This window comes from Trematomus bernacchii, unplaced genomic scaffold (genome assembly GCF_902827165.1).
Source record: "Trematomus bernacchii unplaced genomic scaffold, fTreBer1.1, whole genome shotgun sequence".
NCBI classification, from domain to species: Eukaryota; Metazoa; Chordata; class Actinopteri; order Perciformes; family Nototheniidae; genus Trematomus; species Trematomus bernacchii.
Genome location: NW_022987588.1, coordinates 4,222,123 through 4,248,738, shown reverse-complemented (window position 1 = coordinate 4,248,738; position 26,616 = coordinate 4,222,123). Strand labels below are relative to the sequence as shown.

At 39.2% G+C, this 26,616-nt stretch overlaps 2 protein-coding genes across 3 annotated transcripts in view; one reads left to right on the top strand and one right to left on the bottom strand.

Annotated features, from left to right (window-relative positions):
* Positions 1 to 20,650, bottom strand: part of nalcn (sodium leak channel, non-selective) — a 65,158-nt gene extending 44,508 nt beyond the window's left edge. Inside the window, exons 1-12 of one of the 2 annotated variants that reach the window (XM_034128756.1) lie at positions 20,537 to 20,650; positions 16,825 to 16,936; positions 16,556 to 16,617; positions 15,680 to 15,820; positions 15,376 to 15,558; positions 13,754 to 13,837; positions 13,481 to 13,620; positions 13,249 to 13,377; positions 9,586 to 9,737; positions 6,568 to 6,710; positions 6,162 to 6,266; positions 3,097 to 3,183 (exon numbers count right to left, since the gene is read on the bottom strand). In XM_034128756.1, the coding sequence (XP_033984647.1) occupies positions 3,097 to 3,183; positions 6,162 to 6,266; positions 6,568 to 6,710; positions 9,586 to 9,737; positions 13,249 to 13,377; positions 13,481 to 13,620; positions 13,754 to 13,837; positions 15,376 to 15,558; positions 15,680 to 15,820; positions 16,556 to 16,597 (1,206 nt within the window). In that variant the 5' untranslated portion in view covers positions 16,598 to 16,617; positions 16,825 to 16,936; positions 20,537 to 20,650. The remainder of the gene's footprint in view (positions 1 to 3,096; positions 3,184 to 6,161; positions 6,267 to 6,567; positions 6,711 to 9,585; positions 9,738 to 13,248; positions 13,378 to 13,480; positions 13,621 to 13,753; positions 13,838 to 15,375; positions 15,559 to 15,679; positions 15,821 to 16,555; positions 16,618 to 16,824; positions 16,937 to 20,536) is intronic. The other variant, XM_034128757.1, reaches the window with a different exon arrangement.
* A 2,910-nt stretch (positions 20,651 to 23,560) lies between these two features.
* The window catches only part of itgbl1 (integrin, beta-like 1), a 35,196-nt gene continuing 32,140 nt past the window's right edge, over positions 23,561 to 26,616 (top strand). The window contains exons 1-2 of the mRNA XM_034128755.1: positions 23,561 to 23,814; positions 25,847 to 26,049. Of these exons, the coding sequence (XP_033984646.1) occupies positions 23,723 to 23,814; positions 25,847 to 26,049 (295 nt within the window). The 5' untranslated portion in view covers positions 23,561 to 23,722. The remainder of the gene's footprint in view (positions 23,815 to 25,846; positions 26,050 to 26,616) is intronic.

Below are 26,616 nucleotides of genomic sequence, written 5' to 3'. Positions count from 1 at the left end.
AGCAACAAAGAACATCAGTAAGTTATGTATAGTATATCATTTCATTGATCATCTACATTATTAATGTATCTAGCATGAAAAAAAGTCTAAATAAATAATGGGAAGAAATCCTCCTATAGATTTGTTGGTTTTGGAACTTTCCATTATGAGTGGAGCATTGCTTTGAATTCTCATGCAAGTACAGTTAACATTATGTCTAGGGGCTTTACGGCAAATGACAAATATAGAGTGTCTGCAAGACTAATGCTAAATGAAAGTTGAATAAAAATACCTACTGCTTTACATTTTTATGTGGACGATACCGTGATGTATTGTGCAGGTCCCTCCATTAAGGAGGCTGTTGTTAAATTGCAGGCTGTTTTTAATATTATTCAGACTCAGCTCTCTGAAATAAAGCTTCTTTTAAATGTTGATAAAACTAAGGTAATGCTATTTTCAAAAGCTAAAAAGACACGAGAGACCACTTTGGATATTGTTACTGCGCAAGGAAAAGTACTCGAAGTGGTTACCTGTTATAAATACCTTGGTATCTGGCTTGATGATTGCCTCTCTTTTAAACTTCAGGTCGATAATCTGCTTAAAAAGCTGAGGTTGAAGCTAGGTTTCTTTTTCAGAAGCTAGTCCTGTTTCTCACTTGAGGTCAGGAAAAGGCTAGTCACTGTGACCTTTTTACCTGTGCTATGGTGATCTGCTTTATATGAATGCACCTGCCCATTGCCTGCACAAGTTAGATGCCGCCTATCACAGTGCACTGAGATTTGTTACTAATTGCAAAGCATTAACTCATCACTGTACCCTGTATGCCAGGGCAGGTTTGCCATCATTTACTTTACGGAGGCTCAGTCATTGGTACATGTTCATCTATAAAGCCATGTTGGGTAAACTCCCATCTTACATCTGCTCACTGATCACACAGAGAGTTGCAGGTAGCTATTGCCTGAGATCACATGATGTGGTTTTGTTACATGTGCCAAGTGCAAGGACTGACTTAGGTAAGAAAGCTTTTATGTGCGCAGCTCCTCATGCTTGGAACAGTCTTCAAAAATATTTGAAACTGAGCAAATTGGTTCCACTGCCTGTTTTTAAAGCTCGGATAGGTGCAATGATACTTGATACTGTTGGTACTGTCGTCAATGTCGCTAGGTATGTAAATGTAACCCTGTAAATATCATGTCCTTTATTGTTTTCTGTTGTTTTATGTTTCATGTTGGAACCTACTTGCTGCCATGTTGGGCAGGTCTCCCTTGAAAAAGAGATCGATGATCTCAATGGGACCACCTGGTTAAATAAAGGTTTGAATGAATATAAATCCCTAAAGCACTGCGCCTCATTCCCTTTTCTGTTTCTTCCATTCACATACCTCTCTTCAACCCTTTGACCTTGTAACAGCATTACCAAAAATGTCTTTTGCAACACTGGTCTTCCTATGAAATATACTCCCCTGAAAATGATATGAAGAAGGTATGATAAGATCATTATCCCCCTCTATGGTTCTCTCTTTCTATGGTGCTTTTTATGTGTCAGGCTCAGGCTCTCTTTGACAGGAGATATTTATCACAATTTCTGGGCCACTGCACAGAGCTGAAACCCTACATGCGATGGAGGTGTGAGTTGTTCTGCACCCTGACCCACTGAAACCCGGAGCCACTGACAGTACGTCAGTCGAACAAAGTCTACATCTTAAGGTGTAGTTAAGCCTTAACATGCCTTTATTTGAAATAAAGTTCAAGTTTCTGAACCAGTGAGAAGTATAGTTTAAATATATTACCTTAGCACCAAAACACTGCACAATGTTCTTTTACTACTACTAGAAATGTATCACAGCGACAGTCATTTCTACTACTTGCTGTAAGAACAAGATAATTATGTCATTTAGATTACAATGTATTTCACCAGGAATATTCTCTTGAACATACATGGTAGGTAATAAGCGCTAAATGATTTCCTGTTGCTGGAAAAGTTAAGTCAGGTTCAAGTTTTTGCCAGAAAGCCCTTTATTGACCTTCTAAGTTATAGGGGAACAAACTTTGCCAAAGCAGCAGTGTCATTGACAATGAAGCTGTGTATTTTGACACTGTGCTATTGTGGGTCTGAACATGGCTTAATACCCCACTCTGCCAATCAGTTAACCCTTCAAATGATCAGAAGTGTTCTTCCTGTTGGGGCGTGATGACAGTAATAGCTATTTTGGTTTGAGTGAAAGAGACAGATGAAGCAGCCTTTGGGCGTTCCTTGTAACGGAGCACAGGGCTCAGAGGGAAGTCAGCCGTGTTTATCCCTCTGGTTATCTAACTCTTTCCTCCTACTGATGATGAGGCTCTGGGGTTCATGCTACTTTAATGGGAATACTGCACATTTCCCATTCTTCATTTCCCATTTCCTGTCTTCTTCTGTACCAAAGTTCTCTACTATTATTTGTCCTCTCTTCCTCCCTCTGTTTGTATGTGTGCCTCCTTCAAGCCTAGCTCTGGAACAGTATTTCCACAGTGAGGGTTTGTTGACAGCTAACCTCCCTCTTATAGCCTTGATGCTATTGGCAGTATCTCACAGCGAGTGCCAAGGCTTTTACACCGTAATGCTATCAACAGTGGCCCAGCTGCAAGCAGCACCCGCAGCTTTCAGCTTATCTTTAAAGCCCAACCATTCGGATCACACCGACCACAGGGCAACGGTGGCGTCCATCATGTAGACGTCATTTAAAACCAATCTATCACTGGAGCAACATCATTAGTGAAGCTCTACACATCAAACACGAGCCTCCCCTCATTCAAAATCTCATCATGTAGTCGTTTGACACGGCCATTGAAGACACTGACAAATGGGAAAACAATGAAGTGATACTGCCAGGGACTTATTATAGGATGAGGTTGATTCTCTATAAATACAAAGCATCGAGAGACATTCAAACTAAAATAAAATGGTATTTAAACACACAAGTCTATACAGATGCACGGCTAAGCTTTAATAGTTCAGGTAAGGTACAAAATATGTATATTTAAGAGCCACTTTTCTAGTTAAATAAAGTATGAATGTAGGTGTGAGAGAGAGAGGGAAAGACTTTACACAAGCAGCATATTCATTTTGTGGTGTGTTTACCTGGAGGCAGGCAGGCGCTCGGCCATGTGGTTTGTTGACGTCCACAGCTACAAGCTGCCACCCCCCAGCAGCGTCTTCATGGAACATCTGTGGCACAAGGACAGCACATGAGGGGCAGAACACACACACAAAACCATGCACACAATTCAAAGCACTGGACACAACTCAAACACATCTGCCCTTTGGCTACGTTTTCATAAAACATCTGTGGCCACAAAATAAGTTGAAGGCAGCATACGCACTGATTTTACCCACACAAATACAACATGATAGATGCTAAATACAGTGTTGTAGGCCTAAGGACCTAACACCAGAATGATAAACAAACCAATACCACAGCAGAGACTTTCACACTCACACAACAGCTGTTTCATGAATCAATCATTCTTTTTAAACATGAACTTAGAAATAGCACCAGTATTAGGCTCGCCTGGTAGCAGGTGTTGCTGGTGTAACACGCAAATGCACACGATGGCGAGCTGAATACTAACGTTGGCACAGAATAATTGATTATTTGTTTATTTGGGGACTATGAATGTAGAAAAAGGCACGGCAGTTCAATCCTTCAACCACTTTGCCAAAATTGTCATTATTCTCGTCGAGTAGTAGCTTTCCCCCACTCTGTTTTATTAATACTGTATACCTGTCAATATGGCTTCACATTTGTGCCCCATCAATAGTTTTTATTGTCTTTCAATTTATATAACATGGCAAAGGAAATACTATCTACAACCTCGGCCGCAAACAAACATAGTTGATATCATTCAAAGTGGAGAAAAATTAAATTCAACCTCGAGATAAGCTCTTAATTACAACTCCACTCATCAAAATATGGAACAAAAAGCCTAAATCTATGAAACAAAAGTGGATGTATCCATTGTCCTTTTATCAACACAGTTAGGATTTACCCATCTTTATTAAAAGCCTCGATAATCTGAAGGGGGTATAGAAAAGTCGAGGCATGGGGAGAGTGTCGCGCTCTCAGGGCCACATTATACCAGCCTTCCTCTCTAGGGTATATGAGGAAGGGAGCATATTGTTTCAACCTTTGTGATTGACAGTAAAGTCTTGCACCACAGCTAATTAGTTTTTCCGCCTCTAAGATAAAGATTAGGGCATGACAACGTGATAACAATTAATTTTGATAATGGAAAGAAAGGCTAATTGTTTTCAAGGTCAGAGCATTCTGTACATGCCCGTGGCACAATCCTGTTACCCTTCATGAAAAACAGAAGTTTATTTCGACTTAAAAAAAATAAACAATACTTAATATGCAAGGGAATGTAAAGGGGAATTGCCATGTGTCTCTATTATAATAAAACACCATATGTAGTATTCTACATCCTCTTCGTCAGTCCAGAGTAGTCTACCGTAAGCGGCAATCAAATGCTCGCCAATTCAAGAAAAAAATAAAAAGCATTCTATAAGGACCAGATAAACAACCATTATTATACCCAAAAGAACATTTAGAAGACAGATAAATGTCATTGCCAATGCTAATCACTAACATTAGTGAAGGCAGTGAAGTTCGAACGATGGTGAGAAATCTTTGAGCATTCATAGTTGTATATTCATAAGCTCTACAAAAACTGTCAAACTGTTTTATTATCATTGCTTTCCCCTCACCCAAATCACTTCTTTGTGACATTGAATGTATTTTTGGTCTATAAAGTCTGTCAGTATTCCTTATTATCTCCCACTATTATATCCCTCTAGTGTATATCTGTCTATGGCCTTATCTCAAGACAATTTAGAAGCAGGAATAAAAAAGAGCACAAAGCACCTTTTGAGCTAATACTATTTGCTTTTAAACATCTATATTGCACAAAATGAAGCTTATTCAAAAATGAAAATGAAAATTGCTTATCAAAATAATAAACTCTTTGTAAGATCAACACCTTCATTACAGTAGATAGCAACACTGGATAAGTGACAGGAAATGATGAGGGATGCAACAAAGATCCCTTGACAGATTGAACCTAGGAGGTTGCGGTTCATGGTCAGCGCCTTCAAATTATGCAGACAATCTAATCTCAAGTGTTTTTGGAGAAATTAAACATTAATTCTTCTGAGGAGGATCAAATAAGGATACATAAGGCTGTGCAAAACAGGGATAAGCTCACATGTCCTTCTCCCCAGTCACACACTCTAGTAGGTTCTTCTGAGTATTAACACCAGCCCAGAAAACTTCCAAAGAGATCTTACTTGGAAGAATGTTAATGCTACCTGAATGTTTTTAGTATTCTTTTTTTCCAAGCTCTTTGAAGAGGTCCAACCTCCTTTACATGGCCCACAGGGTGACCCCACACATCCCGAGACATCATGTAATTGCAGCCACTTCCATCTTCAATCAAATGAATTCAGTTGCTGCCCAGAGCTCATGACATTTAGAGCATTGACTGATTGGTAAATCAAGAGCTTACCCTTCAGGCTCAGCTTGCTCTTTACCATAACAGTCCTGGGCTGTTGGTAATACAATTATCTGCTCGTCAGTCGTTCGCTTTATTTACTTACTTGTGAACAAAACCACGTGATACCTGAAGTTCTTCAACCAAGTAAAAACATTTAACCTTGGAGGGATCTCCACCATTTGCATTACAAGAGGAATTCCATGGCTTCATAATTGGAGGAACTGACTGTCATCCCATTCCCACCTGTTTCAAACCCAGCCGTTTGTAATGGTCTGATAAAACCAGCAGAACCCCAGAATCTTCAGATGCGATCCTGCATTCACCAAAGCAGACATTCTCCACCTCTTCCAGCAAAGCAGAGATCTGCAGCACCCTAAGGCTACCCATTTTGAAGGCATTTATTGATGACTATGCACTCTTGAAAAAGCCCTTCCTGTCAAAATGAGTTTGTGCTCATTCCTGTGACTCTTCTGAATTCATGCAACTTTGATGAGCTGAACTCTGATGAATGGACACATTTTGTGCACTCCCAGATGACCAGCTTTAAAGAAAGCTTATGTTAAATAAATGGTGAGATCAAAGTGCCACATACAGTTTTCCACCTATGTGGCATTACTTTGTCACCTTGAGTGTATGTGAGTGTAATTTTTGTACCTGTGTTGTAGCCGTCGAGGTTGTACTGCTCCTTGACCCCCACATCTGCTGAAATTGCACTCTTATCTCAGCAAATGTCTCTATGATGACTGCAATGAACACATTCTGAAAAGAAGAAATAAAGAGAGAGAGTGAAACACAGACAGTGAGAGAGTGTTGTGACAATATAAATAAATGAGCAAGTTGAGTCCGTTTCTTCACTTCCTTTCACTATCTGTGACCTGATATTCATTCTCTCATTAGCCAGAGAACATTCTACTAACAAGGGGAACTCATTATGTCAGTGGGTGAAAGATTAGGTTATGTCAATTAGCCAAGACCTTTTGGTGTTTAACTTTCCCCTGCTGCCATGTCATGGGAACTGAACGCATCATGAAAAGTGCATTAGAGAGAGAATGGCTCTAACCTTGACAAGCCATGCCAAGAAGAAAATTAGCGTTATAAAGTAGAAGTAGGAGCGCCAGCGTGGGAAACTGTCAATGGCTCTGTACATGAGGAACACCCAGCCCTCCTGTGATGCAGCCTCATACACAGTGAAGATACTCGTACCTAAACAAAGAGAGACAGAGCAGTCAGAGAGATGCACAGAAATGTTGTTAAGTGTCAGTATCAGTTTCTTGCTTATAGCGATAATGTCTCTGATCTTCACACCAATTATCATGGCAACCCTCAAACTAAGCCTTCCGAAAAGACAATACTTTCAGTAAGGACTAAAGAAATTGTTACAAATAAAGTACAGTAAAAAAGTTTTTTTAAAGTCCCCTAGGACAAAGCTTGAACAAAAAGGCATTCATGCATCCCCGTTCGGTTCCGGCGAATTCCTGGATACCTATTGAATTGTATTTTATTTGTATTTACTTGCACATCTCAAAACATTCTCTTGCACTATTTTATCTTTTTCATTTGTTTTATGTCCTATACAGTATATATTCATGTTGCACTGTTGGAGGAGCCTGTGACTTAAGTTTTTCATTGCCATAACTCAGAGATGGAGTACTCGAGTCCTGGACTCGGACTCGAGTCGGACTCGAGTGCCGATTTTCGGGACTCGTGACTCGACTCGGACTCGCGCACTGAATGACGCGACTCGGACTTGGACTCGTGAATTCTCGCACACGATGACTTGGACTCGGACTCGGACTCGTGAATTATCGCGTACGCTGACTTGGACTCGGACTCGGACTCGTGCATTTTTCCCCCCACGATGACTCGGACTCGACTTGTACATTGACGCTCCGACTTGGACTCGGACTCGGACTCGAGCAAGTTTTCTATGGAGTCTGATGTCCTCTATCCTGGCGTGTGCACCGGCTGCGAGGCGAGTTCACGTACTGGGCCCCGCTATTCCAGTCTAAAGATGTCTAGAGACACACCCCGCATCTTGCTGTATGCTTTCACACATTCTGCTTCCACATTCGAAAAGAGCAGCGCAAAATGCTCTATGTGGAAACAATATTGAAGAGAAGGCTCCGTAACACATTACTCTAAACATCGAGTTCAGATATATAGGCTGTCTTGAACACTATCATCAGAGTAACGTGATCTAATCAATACATAAAGATTCAGCCGATAACACGAAAGCACACGGCTACTTAACATGCAGAATGACGTCATTTTGCATGCTAAGTAGCCATGTGCTTTCTGGGGCTAAATCTTTATCAGTAAACCGATTTAACCGGTAAAAGTTCCTTCAAAATAAGAGTCCCGATCTTATTACTATCAAAATAAAAGTGCAAAACGAAAACTTTACCATAGGAAAATATTGGCATACAAATATAATCACTTCTCTAAAAGGTAACTAATTTTAAACATAGTTTATTTATATATAATAATAATAATAATAATATTAATATTAGTAATAAGATTTATATTTGTATAGTACTATTACAAGAATTGTAGCCAAACTGGTTTCACAGCAGTTCAATAGACAGATTAGTATAACATGACAGGATAAAAGCAATGTAGAGGAGCAGCTACATTTCAACACATATATCCACGAAGATTAATACATGAAGACTTGTGACTCGGACTTGACTTGGACTCTTCTTAGGTGACTCGGACTTGGACTCGGACTCGAACACAGGTAATGATGACTCGGACTCGGACTCGACTCGGACACTCCTTGGGTGACTCGGACTTGGACTCGGACTCGAACACAGGTAATGATGACTCGGACTCGGACTCGACTCGGACACTCCTTGGGTGACTCGGACTTGGACTCGGACTCGACTACGACTCTCCCTTGGTGACTCGGACTTGGACTCGGACTCGAAGAGTGGTGACTCGAGAGTGACTTGGACTCGTGAATTGGTGACTTGACTACAACACTGCCATAACTACACTGTAGCTAATGTGCACATGACAATAAAGCCTTGCATCTTGAATTTAATCTTGAATCTTCAAATACTTAAAAAAAAAAAAAAGGTCAGTCCTAAGGCATTCATTAGTTAACTACAGAAATGTAGGCTAGGCTATGCAATCTTCTTTTGAAAACTATTGTAATTGTAATATTTGTTTTACATCCAGTCATTAAGCTTCCCCTGAAACTGTTTGTAGACCCAATGTGTTGGCCAGCCTCACACTTTGAAACCCTCTGCAGGGAAGTAACCAGCTGCTGACAGCAGCTGTCAGGGGTAACTGACAGACAGCTGGTGCATCATTAACAGTATACTGAATTACCCAATTCAACTATTAAGCAGCTCATGTCATTGTTTTAACATAATTTTAACGGTTCTGAATAACGGCCTCTGCGATTCTGTGATTCAGGGCGATACTGATATAGCATAGTTAGGGTATTTATATGAATAATTAATTTCCCCTGTGTGGATGTGAATAAATATATTAAATCTGACTGCTTAATAAACATAAAACCATTCCAATAAATTACCTCAGATGGTCAATAATTAATAATCAAATGTATTACATAATGTATTTTTTAAATAGACTGTAGCTTCAAACTTAAAGCTACTATTTGGAGATTTTTAATGATGGTTTTGTAATGCATTTAAATTGCATTTTATACAGCGGTTCTGTTGCACTATATCTTAATGTTTTTAATGGTTTTCTTGTGAACACTTAGAATTGCCTCGCATTGAAATGTGCCGTATAAATAAACCTGCCCTGCCTTGCCTTGCCTTACATTGATATTTATAAAGTGTATTGATAAATACATTTAGGCTACTAATTGAATTGAGTGTTCCATGCTCCATTCTATAATGTCTAAATTAGGGACTGTTTACTGTGAAGCTCTCACTCTCCTTCACGGCTATCTAAAGATTAGAGGCACTGCACTGTGCACTGTCGCTGGATTGGAGCTCCATTCAGCTGATAAGAATGCAGGATGCTGCTGAATGCCACAGCTTTACACCAGAGAGTTTTGTGTACGTGTTTGAATGCATTACGTGTGTGGGTGTATGGCGGATACCTAGTTCATTGAAGCCACTATAACCGAGCTCCTGTCGGCTGAGTCCCAGCTTCTCCAGGTCTTTGCATTCAAAGCCATGAGGACACTGGTAGCCCTCTCCATCGGGGGAACAATGGGTGTCTGGGATGGCCAAGCTGTTCCAGGTCACATTACTGACCGAAAGAGGGAAAAAAACAGTTAGCCAAAGATATGTTCGCAATGAAAACACAGATGTAATGCAGTGGTTCACTTTTGAGTGACGCCTCCCAACCAGAATACTCAGGTTGGTGATTTTTTCCCCCCCAATGCAAACACGTTGATTGTTCATAAACTGTCTCCATGGGTTAGCCCCACATATAGCAGTGGATGCACTTTCAGAGAGAGAGTGTGTGTGTGTTGTGTAAACTGGCATAAACAGCTGTTTCTATGCGCCTACTTAAGCTTATTTTTGAATGATTATTGTTAACGCTCTGATTAAAAAATGTAAATATATCATGCGTTGTTAGCGATGACACGTTTGATCTGTTTCAACTGCTAGTACCTTAGGCACTGTAGATTTATAATGTATTCAATGATTTCTTCTCTCCCCCTGACCTGCTGTAAATCCTGCAAAGACACACTTTGACTCTCACAAATACACTTATTAACATCGATTCTGGGGCAGATGATATCACTGGTACAGGGAATATAATGTAAAACCATTCCCTAGTCTAAAATATGTTAGTTTTAATATGTCCTTTTTTGTTTTTCCCCACCACCATCTGGTGACTTGCAGCAATAATCTCTCATTGAGAATCACTGCTGTAATGTGTGAATACAAATAGAGCTTTGACAGCAAAATGTTACTTGTGTGAAAATATTATAATAATTAAGGATGATTAAACTTAACTCTATAATAAAATCAGGGAATTCAAGGCTAAGGTTCAAAATGTATGGCTGGTTACAATAAATATATGTATTATGAGCAAGAGAAACATGCAAATGACACATACACATTCTGCCTGTACAAACAAACACACACACACACACACACACACACACTGCCCTTCTCCCTCCTTCTCTGTCTCCCTGTCTTCTAGCCTCAGGTGTTATTCCAGGAGCTGCATGATTTCTCTAATGAAAATTAATGCCTTCAAATTGGCTGCCCAGACATTAATCCAAATTGTTTATTAAGGGGTAAAGGATCAGAAGGGATAATTTATTGCACACATCACAAAGGGCAATCAGAGGCGTAGTAATAAATCAGATAAAGCGTGTTATGCTGGGCTGTATAATACAACTGTATCTTATCAAATAAATCACTTTTCTTGATGACAAAGAGGAGATAAATGAGGCATCAAATGAGAGACTAAATGTCCAGTCATAACGTGATATTAATAATTTGGTGAGTCAAATGAAATACAAAGCATATTTGTGATAAGACATTATTTATAATTGGTTTTCTGAATCTCTTATTTGATCAAACTAAATTGCATGTGCAATGCTTTGCATAATTAATCATTTGGGTTCATGTCAACAACCTCTGCCCACCTTGGCTTAAAACACCTCTTGCTCGTGATGACACATGCTCCACTGCCTCAGTTTAGCATATGAAGCAATATATATAATTCCCAACATCCTTTTCCTAAATTCTCCATTCAATTTAAAAACAAATAAGCAGGAATAAACATGTTTTTTATGTGACAAGGATATACTTATACTCTCTAAAGTGTCACTATTAATCGGATTAAAATGTCTAATCAAGACCTTCCTTTTTAGAATAATCCTCAAGCAAAAAAAACACAACGCAGCTTTAAAGAAATCCAAAAAACACAACTGTGCGGTTCAGTCGCACCAATTCATACTGCAAATAACTACGTGTATTATCGTATGTTCTATGGAGTTAAATCATCCAGAGGAAGAGATCATACTTAGTTAACAAATCAAAAACCCTTGTCATCTAATATCAATATCAGAAAATGTCTTCCCTGGTATTTTTACCCAATTTCCATTATAAATACCTTCTATGTGAAAAGCTTTGACTTTGTGCCAGAGGCATATGGCAGAGAGAGATTAGGCACATCAGTCCTTATGTGACATATTTCTAAAATACCCCATCAGGAGCATGTATATACGAGGGATTTATGAAAAGGAGAACAGCAGCAAACAAATTATATTTGCAGCTGCCAGGCCACTTATGGAACGATGTTAAAGAACTACGTCAGAGTTATAAATGTAACAATGCCGTGTGCCATCTTTTCAGCTTCTAATGGTCAATGTGTGTGATGTCCCTTGAGTGCTTAGGCACTCTCTGGGTAAGAAGAGATATATGGGTAACTGTTGAGCAGAAATTAGCAGAATACAGAACAAAGGCTGGTTATTGACAATGTAGGAAATTGTAATTATCTTAATGAGTTTTAGTTCTACCTCCAGCCGGGGGCATTAACCATGATGGTGGCTTTTCACATCTTTTGTCTCCATAGGGATGCCTGTTTTCTGTATCATATCATCATTCTCAAAATAAAATCCTTCACAAATGTTTTTAAATACTACTGATTTTGCAAAGCAATGTTAATTCTGTCACACCAGTATCACATCTCCCCCAGTGCTGGTACTCAGCGGTTTCTACAGAATTTCAACGTTACCATACTGGTGATTTGATTTAACTTCAGTCAAATTGTTTAATTAATTAGTTTAACCTCATTCATTTTTGTAAATAACATCACTTTTTGTCCCATCCTGCCCTGAAGATGTTGTCTTTTCTGTTGTCTTAATATGTTTAGCTCAAAGTAAACAAGGTATTCGAGCAGTGGGCTTACTGAATATAGCCACTGTACATTTCTATAATATATATTGCATGTTAAACAATGCAACTGTTCAAATGTAAGAATTGCAAGTGCAGATCGGCCAATAAAAGCAAATGAATGTACAGAACACTTTGTATTTAAGCTGACTTAAAACATACAGTTGCATGATAGGACAGGACAAGCACAGGCATGGAACAAAAGAGCCTGTGGGTATATATAATATATTTCATTTTATATTTTATATGGAATCAATCAACTGGGTAAAATGCACTAAAGGCAAAGTTTTTCTTTTAAAAGTTTCAGATCATTTAATGTAGTATCTACATTGTGCACACCATGTTTCACATAGGCAGAATGTAAAACAAGCTACCACCTCTGCAAACCAATTTCAGCAACTCACAAGTGACATAAACTTGCAGAAAGCCTACGGGGGGAAATCCTCCACACTGATGAGTGAGCCTAAAGTATATTTAGTGGGTTTTCAGTAGCTGTATTCATAGGCCATTTATGGTATGATCAAACATGCTTACCTGTGAAGTTTTTTTAATGATCTCATATAGCCCGTGATGACAAATAAATGCCCAGAAGCATTCAGGTTAATGTACGCCTGAAACTTATGGTACCTTAACAATGGTGTAGTGCTTGGCAGTTATATCGGCCCTAGTCTATAAACTGTAATAAGAAAGACACTCAATGTATAGTATTTCGCTTTTAGCTTCTTAGAGAACTTCGTTAACCATTATTGCTTCAGTAAATACAAACTCTATTAGAGCTGGGAAAGGCAGCCTCCATCATAGGTATTTAAAGGTGTTGACTGGAAGGTATAGTTGCTCAGTTGAAACAAGTAATAACAAAGCCATCAAAAGTTTCACTTATTTTTAAGTGGCTCGCCTCTTACCCTTCTCCTGTGCCATTAATGACACAATGGAAGTTGAATGTTCCAAACATTTGAACACCCAGAATTCCATAGAGCAGGAGAAAAAACAGCAGGAAGATGGAGACACTCCAGATCTGTTCCCCAGATCGCCTGCAAAGCAAAAGAGTGGAAAATGTAATATTTTCACATGTAAAATGATCAATGAATTAAAGGGACCATAGCAAAGAAAAATGCTCATGGAGTTATTTTTTACTTGAGTATGTTGGTGATGCGGGAGCGAGGAAGCTCAAAGCGAAAGTAGATCCTGAAGGCCCGGATCATAATGAGCGCTCGGGGGATCCTCAACATTCCCCATGGAGACATCGGTTCCACAAGATCTGCTATTTCAAACATCTTTAAACAAAGAGAAACAAATTGTTAAGAAGAAAATACCAGCTGCAACAATTACATTCCTTATGTCAAACCATGCTAGCACTTAAGGAAAACAATTGCAGAAAAACCTCAAATTGTAAATATTGCAATATACCTGCAGGACCAGGGACACCCAGATGAAGAACACCATGAATCCATCAAACATACACCAGCGATCCTTCACATAGGAGTTATCCCCCTGTGCAGAAAGTAAGAGAGAACCAGGAGACATTAACACAAAGCCAACCATGAGAGAACAATTGCAACAGAAGAACAAAAGCAAGGAATAAGAGCATTTATCATCACTATCAAAGGGCCTAGTTTTCCAAAAAGCTGATGTATTCTAACAATTAGAAGACATTGTTGTGATAGAAATCACATATATCAACATCATCTGAATTAAATGTGCCCATTATGACCAACTGACCACTTTATTCCATCAAAGACAAAACAATGATGAAGTGTAAACAAACTGAAATGTCATACAGTAGGAACAGCTAAATTGGACATACTTAATCACCACTTACAGAGAGAGAGAGTTTCTGTACGCTTTTAGGGCTCATGAGGAAAGGCTGCAAATAGGAGGGTGTTTTCTGAGACACTCTAAAGATGCAACCATGTTTGATTACAGACTAACAAGAACAAAAGGATGCAATTACTCTAACACTGTGTGGATCTGTTGTTTTGTGCGACAACTAGCTGGAACGAAACATCCAAGTTTCAATCAATTAGGTTACAAACACAGTTAGAAATCCAAATGTGTGATGAAGTAAGCGTCCTGTACACAAGTGAAATTATACTTGATATAAAGTGCTCAGAAAAGGACTGTGTTTTATCTGCTTTTAAGAACTAAAAGGAACTTTAAAAGAAAGAAAAGAAAATGTTCCAGTTGTCATGATGTTTTCCTGCACTGGTGATTCTAATTCTGTGTCCTCCAGTGCCTCCCTGCTAGTTATCCTTGATTTGCCAATTAAGCTGTCCACACTTTTTATGGCAGTAATTATGGGCCTTTCATCTGCCAGCTGTCTGTTCCTTGAACATCCTATCTACCTCAAATTTGAATTGTGTTGATTTATCTGAATTTACAGCTCAAAACAACAACTAATAAAGTTTAATATAAAGTGCCACTTAAATCTGATGCATCAACATGTGCTCTATCAGGTCTCAACTTGTGCAGTAGACCTTCGTTAGCTCACTACATTTTGCAAAAACTGTCTGAGCGGTTATTTCTAAATGGAAAATGAGCACTTCAGTGTAGCCAAATTGTCATCTGGTAATATGCACATAAACTAGGACGGTGATGTATGATTTAGTTTAGTGTGCCATGCCAGTTCCCCGTCTCATTTTGGCAGTTACACTTTAGCTCATCAGTTTAATGTCCCATAACTTTTACATAAAGTTTCATTCTAATCCATACCTTTTTTTTAATTATCTTTTTCACACACAGATACAAGGACAGAATGTACAATTGCCTGCATACTGTATATACAAAATCCCATCTTGGCAAACATAATAAAACATTCTCTGCTGAAATGTGTGCAATATAAGAAGGACTTAATGTGTCGTACTTAAGTCACAATGAAAACGTTTTCCTCTAGATTGATGTATCTTTGTTCCTCTTTTGGCACTTTTCAGCTAATTATTTGTAATGTAGAATGTACAGAAAATAAAGTTTATCTTGATAATTGTATTTGAGGAATGTGCTTCCTGTGAACATGTGACTCTGACAGTAGCTACCTTGATGATTCCTCTGATGTGCATCTTGGCGATCATCTCAGATGTGTAGAGGAACATGAGCAGAGTGTCCAGTGTGAAGGTCACATACTGCAGCGGAGGGTAATGTTCGAACGTCTTTGGGGTGTTCATGCACACAGAAATGACGCTGATGATGGCACAGGCCCGCAGCAGTGAGTGCACCCACTGTGGAAAGAGAAAAACAATGCTTTATTTCTTTGCTATATTCTGGCATATGATCTGGCAAGAATGATACAGAAATAACATTGTGTTGTGCTGACCCTAGCCCACATGAGAGTACACTCACTGGTTTGTTGATCCAGAAGATATCAGCGCTGTCTGCCAGGGTCTCGTCCGGCCCAAAGTCGGTCATGGGCTGGGCCTCGACCCGTGAGCTCTGTTTCCTCTTTAGCATGCTGGGGCTGGCAGTGCTATACAGAGAGTGGATCTGACAGAGAGGGAGGCCAACCAAACAGTGAATAAAGCTCAATGAGGAAAGGGAGAACAGTCTGGCTGCATCCAAGTCTGGGCAGTGTCCGTACCACTTACGTTCACCTCAATCATGTTATTATGTAAATAAATACATTTGTAATGTGTACTTTAAGCAGCTCAGAGGCACTTGGCTGGCCACATTAACAGCGACTGACTTGAAATACCAGTCCACTTTCGAATAAAAATTGTAACTCAACTGATAACCAATATTTAAATGGAATATTTATGTATTAAATACCATGTGTATCAATAGTTGCTTCTGGACATAATTACATGTAGCTTTAAGCTTCACTATACTGAAATATATCCAGCAAAATAAACTACCCTGACTTGAATTGCCAGAACAGAAGTTTGTACTTTTAAAGTAAACATGTGTTGCATTGTTGAATGGCCACCGTGATACACAACGTAGCACACATGGAACACAGGAAGAGTGTATTCACATCTCCAGTGACTTACCATTTGGAAAGATCATACATGGTCTTCATCATATTAAACACCAAGGCACCAGTAGATTATGCTGCGCAACCTACTGTAGAATGCGAGAGGTGTGTGTTGCTGTTGCCTGTGCATATTCATGTTTGTGTGTGTCAGTGTGCATGTGTATGCAGAAAAAGAAAGGTGTACAGGCCGTTTAAACAAAAGAAAACAAGAATAAATGACACTCTGAATGGAGACAAAGCGCACATACCAAAGGGAAAAGTAAAGCTGAAATTGCTCCAGCACTGCACATAACATGCGATCAGGCATACCCTGTAAATGACACACAACAGTTAGTCAACATCATGGTTCATATGGTGTACAGTACACTACCCACATCTACAGTACGCTCATAGAGACAGGAATGCCCACCACATCTGACATCAACGCATATATGCGACACACTCTGTGAGTGAGTGACTGAGTGACTGAGGTGTTGTGGAAGGAGAAGATGGGGTGGAGGAGGACCAGGCGACTCACTGTGAGGCTCCTCATTGGTGCGTTCATCCCCAAGTCACAGAGGGGTGGAGAGACCAACCAGAGAGAGAGACTAGAGATGCAAAAGGGAGAATGTCCTAAAGGCCTGGAGGTCCTGTGGCAGCAGTCAGTGAATGGTAGCAGTCATAAGAGTGTAAAGAGGGGTGAGAGAACATATTCACAAGTGCTCCAACATGCAGCTTCAGCACACATCTATGCAGGATAAAACATATTTTCTCTCTAACCTCCAATGTTATGTAGCCATGCTGATAGTTTTGGTTATGTTTGTTGATATATCTTCATCAGATTTCTCTGGCACCACCCCAATAAAATGTCTGAAGGATTCTCAACACATTTGATGATATCTCTTTCTGGAAACAATACCCCTTTCACTCTTGGTATTTCACAGCAAACACTGCCAAAAAGTTTTCTTTGGCAGAGGAGTTCAATGAAAAACTGTAAAAAAAAGTCATGTTTCTTATCCAGAGTAACAGACAAAAAGGCTCAATGCCAATCCCCTTCAAGCAATGTTGAACTATCTGAATGGCTAGATATGAATTTGAGAAAATTGTGTGTTTTGTTATTAAGATGGGCCAATGCTTCAATAAAACAGCACAGAAGTATAATTACTTATAATTAAACATATAAGTAAACAAAAAGCAAACATATCTAATCAAACAATACATGCAAGGTGTACAGTAGATGGCATAAAACACACAGAATCAGAAAAAGAACATACTGTACATCAATGTCCTAGTACCCTGATGAATGAGTCACTGCATCATGAGCACCAAGGTTTCTGATTCATTTGATTACCTAAATAAAGTACATTTGAACTGACCGAAACGTATCATTTAAAAGAAAAAACTTGAGATAATGATCTTTAAAAAAGTGATTAAACCTGAATGGTGCAACACCTTTGTTCACCTTTTAAAAAGTAAGCCAAGCATACTAACTGAAGTACAAGAGCTATAAAACTTGGATGAGAAAGCAGAAAGAACAATAAAACTGTATAACCCTTGTTTCCTTTGCTGCTGTTACCAAGAAAGGAAAGTGTCTATATAAACCCCATGTAGTTAGGAGCAATTTTCCAGAGTAATTGCTACACTTAACATATGCAGATGGAGACGTGAAGAAGAGTGAAAACTAAATTACAGGGTCTAAGTGCTATTATGTGGGAGTATAGGTGGCAAAGACTGCAATTACTTTCCCATTTGGAGTGAAGACATGTTCCTCACGGGCAGGATGCGACCACTGAGCACATTCATTGTAACTGTAAGTATTTGTAGGATTCTCAAACTTTCTTTGCTGAAGTTTTATTCTTGAAGAGTGCACTCTGGCAGTATCATCTTAATTGCAACCAACAAGACAAAGTTTGGTTGATGTGGGCAGCAAATATGTACAGTTCTTTGTTGCTCTACTGTACCATACCTTAGAGAGGAGTTTAGGGATTTAGACGAACTAGTGTCGGCGCGCTTGGTTCAAATGTATGGAAAGGATCAATACATTCCAAAGGTAGTAGTGCAGTTATTGGACACATTAACAGAACCCTCTCTTTTTATGAACATCTGTGTTTCCCATACATGTACATTGATTCATTTGTCTAATGGATAGTGAGGTGGGCTGATGATCGGAAGGTTGCGAGTTCAAATCCCGCCTGGAACACCACCACTAGTGTGCCCTTGAGTAAGGCACTTAGCCCTCAGTTAGTCCAGGGAGAATGTCCCTGCAATTGGTCATTGTAAGTCGCTTTGGAATAAGGCGTCTGCTAAATGCCTAAATTGTAAATTATATTTTTGGGAGAATAAACCCCACAGATCCTCAACTCCGGTGTGTCTCACTCATTAACAACGCAACACAGAGCAACAAGAACGTTGTCTGCTATAGTAGCCATGAACTTGCATGTATTTTGTTATTTGGGGGGGGGGGTGGATGCGTGGGCCACCCGAATAGGTTAAGGGGCCTTTGGCTTTTCTTGCAGGGGGGGGGGGGGGGGGGGGGGGGGGGCGTGCGGTGCCCCCACAAAGTTAAATGTGACATAATCAAATTAGTAAGTTTAAGTGTAATGTGAACATTTCTGCTCAAAGTGACAAATCCATACATGTAGATAGTTATAACTTGGGCCTTTTCCTGTTACCTGTACTCATTCAACTTCATTTCCAGCAGCAGAAGGTATCTCTTTTATGACTAAATGCTCTCATTCTGTAAACCCACTGTGCGCTGCCTGCCCAGGCCAGCAACAAACAGAAGACAGACAAAGTGAGTCACCAACCAGTAACCAAAGTAGAGCATTTAGTAGCTTAAGAGCCAAAATGGTGGATATTTTTTTCAGGGGGTAGTAGAGACTGAGAAACCTAAAAATGAAAGTTATTATTGGAAATATATTTATTAATTATCCAGAAACACGACTCCAAATGAATGCTTAAGTTGCTCTGTGTCTGCTTGATGCGTACAATAGGACAGTTTGCAACTTTAAATGGTGTTAATATGCATGTCAATAGGGCAACCTTTGTTTGTTTGACATTTGGTGCTGGGCAAGCAGCATGCAGTGGGTTTATCAGAACATTTTCACTAAAATCACATGCCTGGTGCATCTAAAAGTCTGACACTGATGAAAGCAGTGAGAAGGAAGCCAAACAGTAAAGTTGTGGGACCTAAAACCTGAACAAATAGCTGAAAGAGCATGAAATGCTCCATAGAGTTTGGGAGAACTGCAGATTTGGGTGATTATTTTCAGTAAGATCGACAACTTGCCTATAACATTTAGTCATTTTACCCATAGTGTATATCAAAATAATAATAATTTATTAAAGCTTCAAAAGAATATAGGCTATACATTCATTGATTTTGAGGTATAAGGTCAAACAGTTAGCCCTAACTATTAATAAGTAACTAAATGATCAGGTAATTTATACCTTCTGTGGCAAACTTAATTCCAACTGTTCATCATCATTATCATTACCACATTAACCTTATTATGTGCATGTGAGATTCTTGTGGTCTAACACAATTTAGCATTAGGAGGTTTCAGCCATTCACAATCTTTTAGAAGCTTATTTAAGTTGTCAGTAGGGCTAAATGTCAGCAAATGTCATGAATATCTTCTAAATTAAGATATAGTGGGGCATAATACTGAAGAAAAATCCAAATCAATACAGGGCATCTTGTTAAAAGCTCCAGTTGTGGCTAACCCTGGCCTCACAGTATTCACTAGGTCAATGTTTACCAACACAAAAACAGTGTTGGTAAACTGCTCCCCCTCCTTAACAACACAGAACCAGCTGCTGAGGAATACGCACGTCCTGCAAAATGGCTGTCAAACCACTGATCATCAATCAGGAGACCCTACTGAGATTGAAAGCTGAATGAATGACACCGACACAGAGCCAAGGTTACTATGGAAACGGATGAGAGCTAAGGTGCTACATTGGTTTAAAAATAAGCTAAACACAGTGCGTTTACAAACATGTGGGCAGGCGTAGGTCCTAAACGTAGCTTATATGCTATGTGGCAACGAGGCCACGTGATAGTATAGCAAATACACGGCAATTTTGGACCAAGGCCTACTCCGAAAGGATGAGGATGTGTCCACTTCCTGGAACAAGCTAGCGCAGCAGCATCAGTAGCATCCCCCAAAGCACCACAGCTGTGCGTCCGGTTACACACACACGACGAGTGTAGCAGCGGCTTAAGAAAAACATACTGAATCACTTACGAGAGGAGGACTGTCTTTATCTACCGTGTCTCGTCCTGTCCATTACATCAGCTGTTTTTTTCCGGGTGTGTGTGTTCGGATCGAATGGGAGAGTGCGGGAGCGCGCGCAGGTTCCAATCACATCAACAGCTCCAGCGCATGCAGCGGAGGCGCGCAGCCGTCTCCATGGTAACAGTTTGAAGGTCCTCAAATTGCTCCATCACAATGGTGGCCCATATACTTTTTTGTTGATTGTTCCCACTTGTTTGAGTACTGTAATGATACATTTTGGCAAAAAAAAAGAACTCCACTATCACAAAAAAGTAGACAAAAAAACATGTATTTGTGTATCTCCGAATGTTGCATATTTAACTGTAAATAACTGTTTTGGGGCCAACTATTCAGACAGTAGACTACCCAATAACAGTATAATGACATTAACAAAACATAAACATTGATATGATTCTCAAGAGACAGAGGATGTCATATTATGTGCACATTGTAAAGCTAATTTGGAGTTTGGCATATTGGGCTTTATGCATAGTGTTGTCAACACTATTAAAAACGATTGTAAATCAAGTCAGGTCAACATTAACCTGACTTAACTTAAAATCGTTTTAAATTCCTAGTTAGAACAAAGCATGAGTTTAGTTATGCATGCCTTTGATTGAAGTCCTCATAAATTATTGAGTACAGTGTTGTCAGGTCAACTCAGAACAGAGTGAGTTCCTGGATGAAAGGTGCAAATTGAAAGTTTCACTTCAGCCTTTTGTGAGTAGTTGACACAGCTGTTCATAGGCTTTTTTTCCTTCAGCCTCGGATGGTTTCAAGCAGTTTAAATGCTGCCAAAGTACAAAATGTGCACACTGTTGTCTGGGAAAAGCATTAACATAATTGGTTGCCTTAAAATACAATTTAATAACTGTGATCTTGGTCCTATGAGGTTATATTATATTGAATAATTGCAACAAAAAAATTAAATGTGAACCTAATTTAGTCAAGAATTTACCCAACATGGTATACAGTGCTGACAAATACTAATAATTAAATCAGACACAAATGGCTTAACCCTCCTGTTATCCTCAGATTTACTTTACACCCTTTCTCCTCTGGGGTCAATTTGACCCCAGTAGTTTAAAACTCAAGACAATGATCATATTCCAAATTGTAACCAACATGTATGTCTCTGGTGCTTTAGGTATCTTAGTTGACTACCTAAATAACCATTTAAATAAAACATTAACCCAACCTTCTACAGACCCCTTTATACATCCAGAATTCCTATTATGTGACTATCGAAAAATATATGAATCACCATAAAATCTCACTGAATGAAATCAAATGTAAGAAGTAAGATCTTTTTGATGTTGTTAAAGGACCAATAACTAAAGCAGAGGGTAGTTTTTTTTTTACAATGATACATTTGCATGTAATAGTCACCTCAATATCATCCTACACAATCAACACAAATATGTGTAAAATATTGACATTTTTATATGTTTTATACTACTAAAACAGCCTGGGGTCAAATTGACCCCAAGGAACACCGATGCGAACAAAGTGCGTACAGGACATTTAAAAAAGATCTTCATGTTCATTTTATGTTTATCCATTAGTCCTCACTAAATTAGGAAAAGTCATGAAATACTAAGCAAAACAAATAATGTGAACCATTTTTTTAGATACGTTAAACATTGAATGGGGTCAAATTGACCCCAAGGATAACAGGAGGGTTAAGGACTGAGAATTTGTAGCAAATGCTTGCACAGGTTTTTTCTGGAAAAATCCCTGCTAAATCATGTAGCTCTCAATAATGCAAGCAGCACCGAGAATTCTGCTGTGGGAAGTAATCCTATACCTTAACAAAAAAATACACATATCTTGGCATGAAGGAGGTCCGGGTGGTAGATACGCACATTTAAAGAATTAAAATGAAGCAGGTGATGTCAATCAGTTAATAGGCCTTGGACAAGTCCTTGGAACTTGGATGCAGACATTGCTGATGTTAAATAATTTAAAAAATGTAAATTATTTGAAATGTATATTTTTGTTGCATTATGATGTAAAAATGTTTATTACAATAAGGTCTAAACAAGTGCAACTTCCTCTCTCTGATTCACCATATGTATCACTTAATGTCAAGGGGCCAACAATCTTGTTTGAATGGATTTGCTACTTAGCCTTTTCTGCAAATACAACCAGAGATTACAATACTAAAGTTCCATTCTAGTTTAATTGAAGTCATTTTAGGAATGGGAATTCCTCAGAAACACTATGATCCTTGGAAAGCAGTTTTCAGTCTGTCAATACGAACTATATTGGAGCTTATGTGTCTCTCTTGAAAAAGACGTTTTTTATTAAATGTTGCAGGTTGCTCTTTTGACTCCACTGCTATTTTAAAATATGTATTGATCGAAACATTACAGTACAGAGTGTAATTCAGTCTTTGAGTCTTACAGAAATTGAATGTTTGCCCTCAACTTTGTTTCCAATGACATTAGTTATTTAAGATCAGAGTTAAATGCCTGTTGGTAATTCTGCAGTATAATTTTGAGCACACTTGACTCTCCATTTTGACTTGGTGTGGAAAAACACAGGCGTTATTACTTATTTATAACAAGAACAATCACTTTTCCATTCAAGTGTCCACGTAAGACTAGGCTTTGTGTAACTGTAAGCAAGCATGCATAAAGCAAGAATCCTCGACCCAGGACATATAACAAATATTCCACCATAATTATGTGATAATTCACACCTGTGCTTTTTTCTATTGTGACATGTCAAAATATCTTCCGGCAAAGGCCTGTAACATCAAAAGAAAAGATGGAAACAAAAGCTCCACCACTACAGAGAGATCATCTTGAAAAAGAAGGGTGAAAATGGAACAAAACATTAAAAAGAAAAAAGCAGTCTGCTTCTAATTACATCTCAAACTGGTGACTTAACTTTTTATTTTGGCAGTTTCCCCCTCTCCAGCTCCTGCCCAGGCCTGTGTCTGAGAGTCAAGACTAATCAAAGGCACTTGTATGGAGAGAACTGTTGGCCTCTGAAGGGATTGAGCCAGTTCAGGCCAGCCTGCTGCTCTGACTCTCCTTCTCTCCTTTTCTTTTCCCTCTCACTCTCTCTTCCTGTCCTGTCTGTTTAAGGAGTGAACGATTGGGAAATTCCTTCAAGCTACTTTACTTCAGGTTTCTCTGGGATTTAAACATGCACACTGAGGCTTTGGTACAGTCCATTTTGGTCCCATTGTTTCTGATTCTGCTCACTACCGTGGAGGACACTTTGTTACAATCGGTGAGGTGAGTTTCTACACAGCTTTTATTTCTTCTTGTTTAATGTGGGTTAGTGTAAAGAGCAAGAAGGGAGAGGGAGGTGCAGAGTTTTGCTGACTAAGACAGCAGTTAGAGAGTACAATGTGGGAACGTTTAGGAGAGACTATACATGAAGTTTGCAGTTTTTTGTGCAGATCTTTAATGCTGCTTGACTTGCCAACAATTCTAATGCCATGGGTATGATTCTTTTTTTCCATTAATGACTGTTTGACTGGCACTTTTTTTAAACGCATACACATTCATTCATTTTCAGTTGGACACTCAAGCTGCCATGAAAATGTTATGACAGCTTTCGTGGTTGTGGGTTCGGTACAAGAAGGTTTTGGGAAAGTAAAAATAATTTGCAGTCACAAAAAATTAAAGTAGGAATGGCAATCCCAAGACCTAATCTTTTTGAAAAAAAGTTCACTTAAATGCACTCGGTAACTCTCGGTGCTATGCTGTATCATATCATTTATTTTAGTTTTTAATCAAATTAGGGATGTTGCACTTAAGCCCCTGATGCCATAAAACCAATTCATTTCTAGGAGCTTTTACATTTGATTGGAAATAAATGTGAAATTGTAATGGTAAGAATGACATACTGTAAGTCTATCACTGGAATTGGCTAAAATGTGGGAAAATAATTTCCGTTTACCTTGGCCTCTTACTGTAGAGCCTGACTCAGCAGATCTGTAAATGTTCCCATATGATTCAATCTTAACTCAGCTGCAGAGGGGGTGTACTCTACAAGCAGGTGCATCATGTCTGTGTAGAGATAATATTGTGTTTATATGTCATAGTGCGGCCTACAGTTTATAGCATAAATTAGACAGCAGCACAACAACTCCTGAGAATCCAGGTGATAATAATGTTATTTCTCAGTGTTAATTAGGCACTTCCAAATAATACCTACTTTATTTGTTTACCGGGTATGGCTGTGTCAAAAAGAGTAGGTGGGAAAAACACAATAATAAAGGTTATGTTTTGTAACTGCAATTCTAAGAAGTGAGGTGAAGCCACTGCAGGAAATGTAATTTCCATGTATGTGCAAAGGAGTGTTTTAATAAACATCCTACAGCAAAATGCTTCCAAGAGAGGCAGGATCACGGTGGGACAATTAATAACATGTTCTCCACACTAGCTTTGTCCCCTATTGGACCCTTTAGGGACCAAACAAGTCCCCAGGAACGGCAGCTTGCTTGCTTCCTACTCAGGAGTCACTATTTTGGGACAGGAGATATACAGTATGCAGATTAAATATGAATGAACATTGGAACCGAAAGGCACAGGACAGGACATGGAGTGGTTTCAAACACAGTCCAAGCCAAGTTTCACTACTGGAAGTCATCCCAAGGTCATGTTGTCGTGGGAAAAGAAAATGATTCATCCTGATCAGCAGATACATTCAAAAATCACCAGAGTTTGCTCAAACCTAAAACAGCCCTCAGTGGCTGAAGCTCCTCTGAAATGGAACTTGTATAACCTCCCCATGGCACATAGAACACACACATTCTTTATTTGATTTCCATGGGAGTGTCAGGGACATTTGATCTGTTGATTGTTTGAAATGTGTCTACTATTCAGCCAGGATTAGAACAAGAATGTCAGACAGCATCCAAATGAAACAAATCTCACAGTGAGATCCCATGATGTAAAAACAAAGCTCAGAAACAGCTGCTGGTGTGTGCTCAATGAAATGTGAAGCTGTTTCTGTCTCATTTGATTTATTGATTTAATAGCTTATCCTTAACATTCAGTTTTTTCATCAAAATCTCAAATGTTTTAAGGGTTTCCTGACTTTGAATATCCATTCTAATACTATAGTCGACAAAATAAATGCAATGAATGCACTATATATCGTTTTTTATATATAAAGGTAGCCAACACTGCCATGTGTGAGCAAAGGTATTTTCACTACAATGTGGTACTGTATTTAAAACAGACACAGGTGCTGCAAACTTGACCTTCGACCTGAATTTTCCAAAGCTGCATAACAACTGACCTTTCTTTTACCCAGCCAGGTGGGTGGTGTGTGCAAGTTTTCCTCGGAGTCGTCCCTGCGCCGCTGCCGGACCCCTGATGGCAAGATCTGCAGTGGGAGGGGCAAGTGTGACTGCGGCGTCTGCATCTGCGAGGCCACCGATCCAGGGAAGTTCTACGGTCCACGCTGCGATTGCCACGACTGGGTCTGTTCTACATATAATGGGAAAACTTGCAATGGTGCGTACAATATATTAAAGGTCCCCTATTATACTGTTTTTCATCAATATATAATAGGTCTCAGATATATACAAAACATGTCTCTGAAGTGTTTGGCTCGAAATACCAAACAGATCATGCATTGGAGCATCCCATAATCCCCTCTGTTTCAGCCCTGTTTCAAAAGTGCTGATTCTCTGTCTGTTACTTTAGATGAAAATAAGGAGCCACTCCCCACGCCCCTCTGAGAGATATTTGGTTAAAAAGAACACAATGGTGCTCGAGGAGGAGATTCAGGTGATAAGGTGGGCGGGTGTTACCTTGGTTGGTGATTGGCTAATGGTTACACAAGCCAAAAAATCGTTATGACATCATAAAGTGGCCAAAATCTGATCAGCTCATTTTCAGACCGGTTTTTATATAAATGGGTCAGGACGAAAAGTGAGCGAATCTTTTTTTCTGAAACTTTCAGAATCTCTTTACACAGAGGGGACACATGTTTATGTATACAAGACATGAAAAAGTGGATTTTGCATAATAGGTGACCTTTAAAACATAAAACTCAATGGTTTGGTGATATGGCATGGA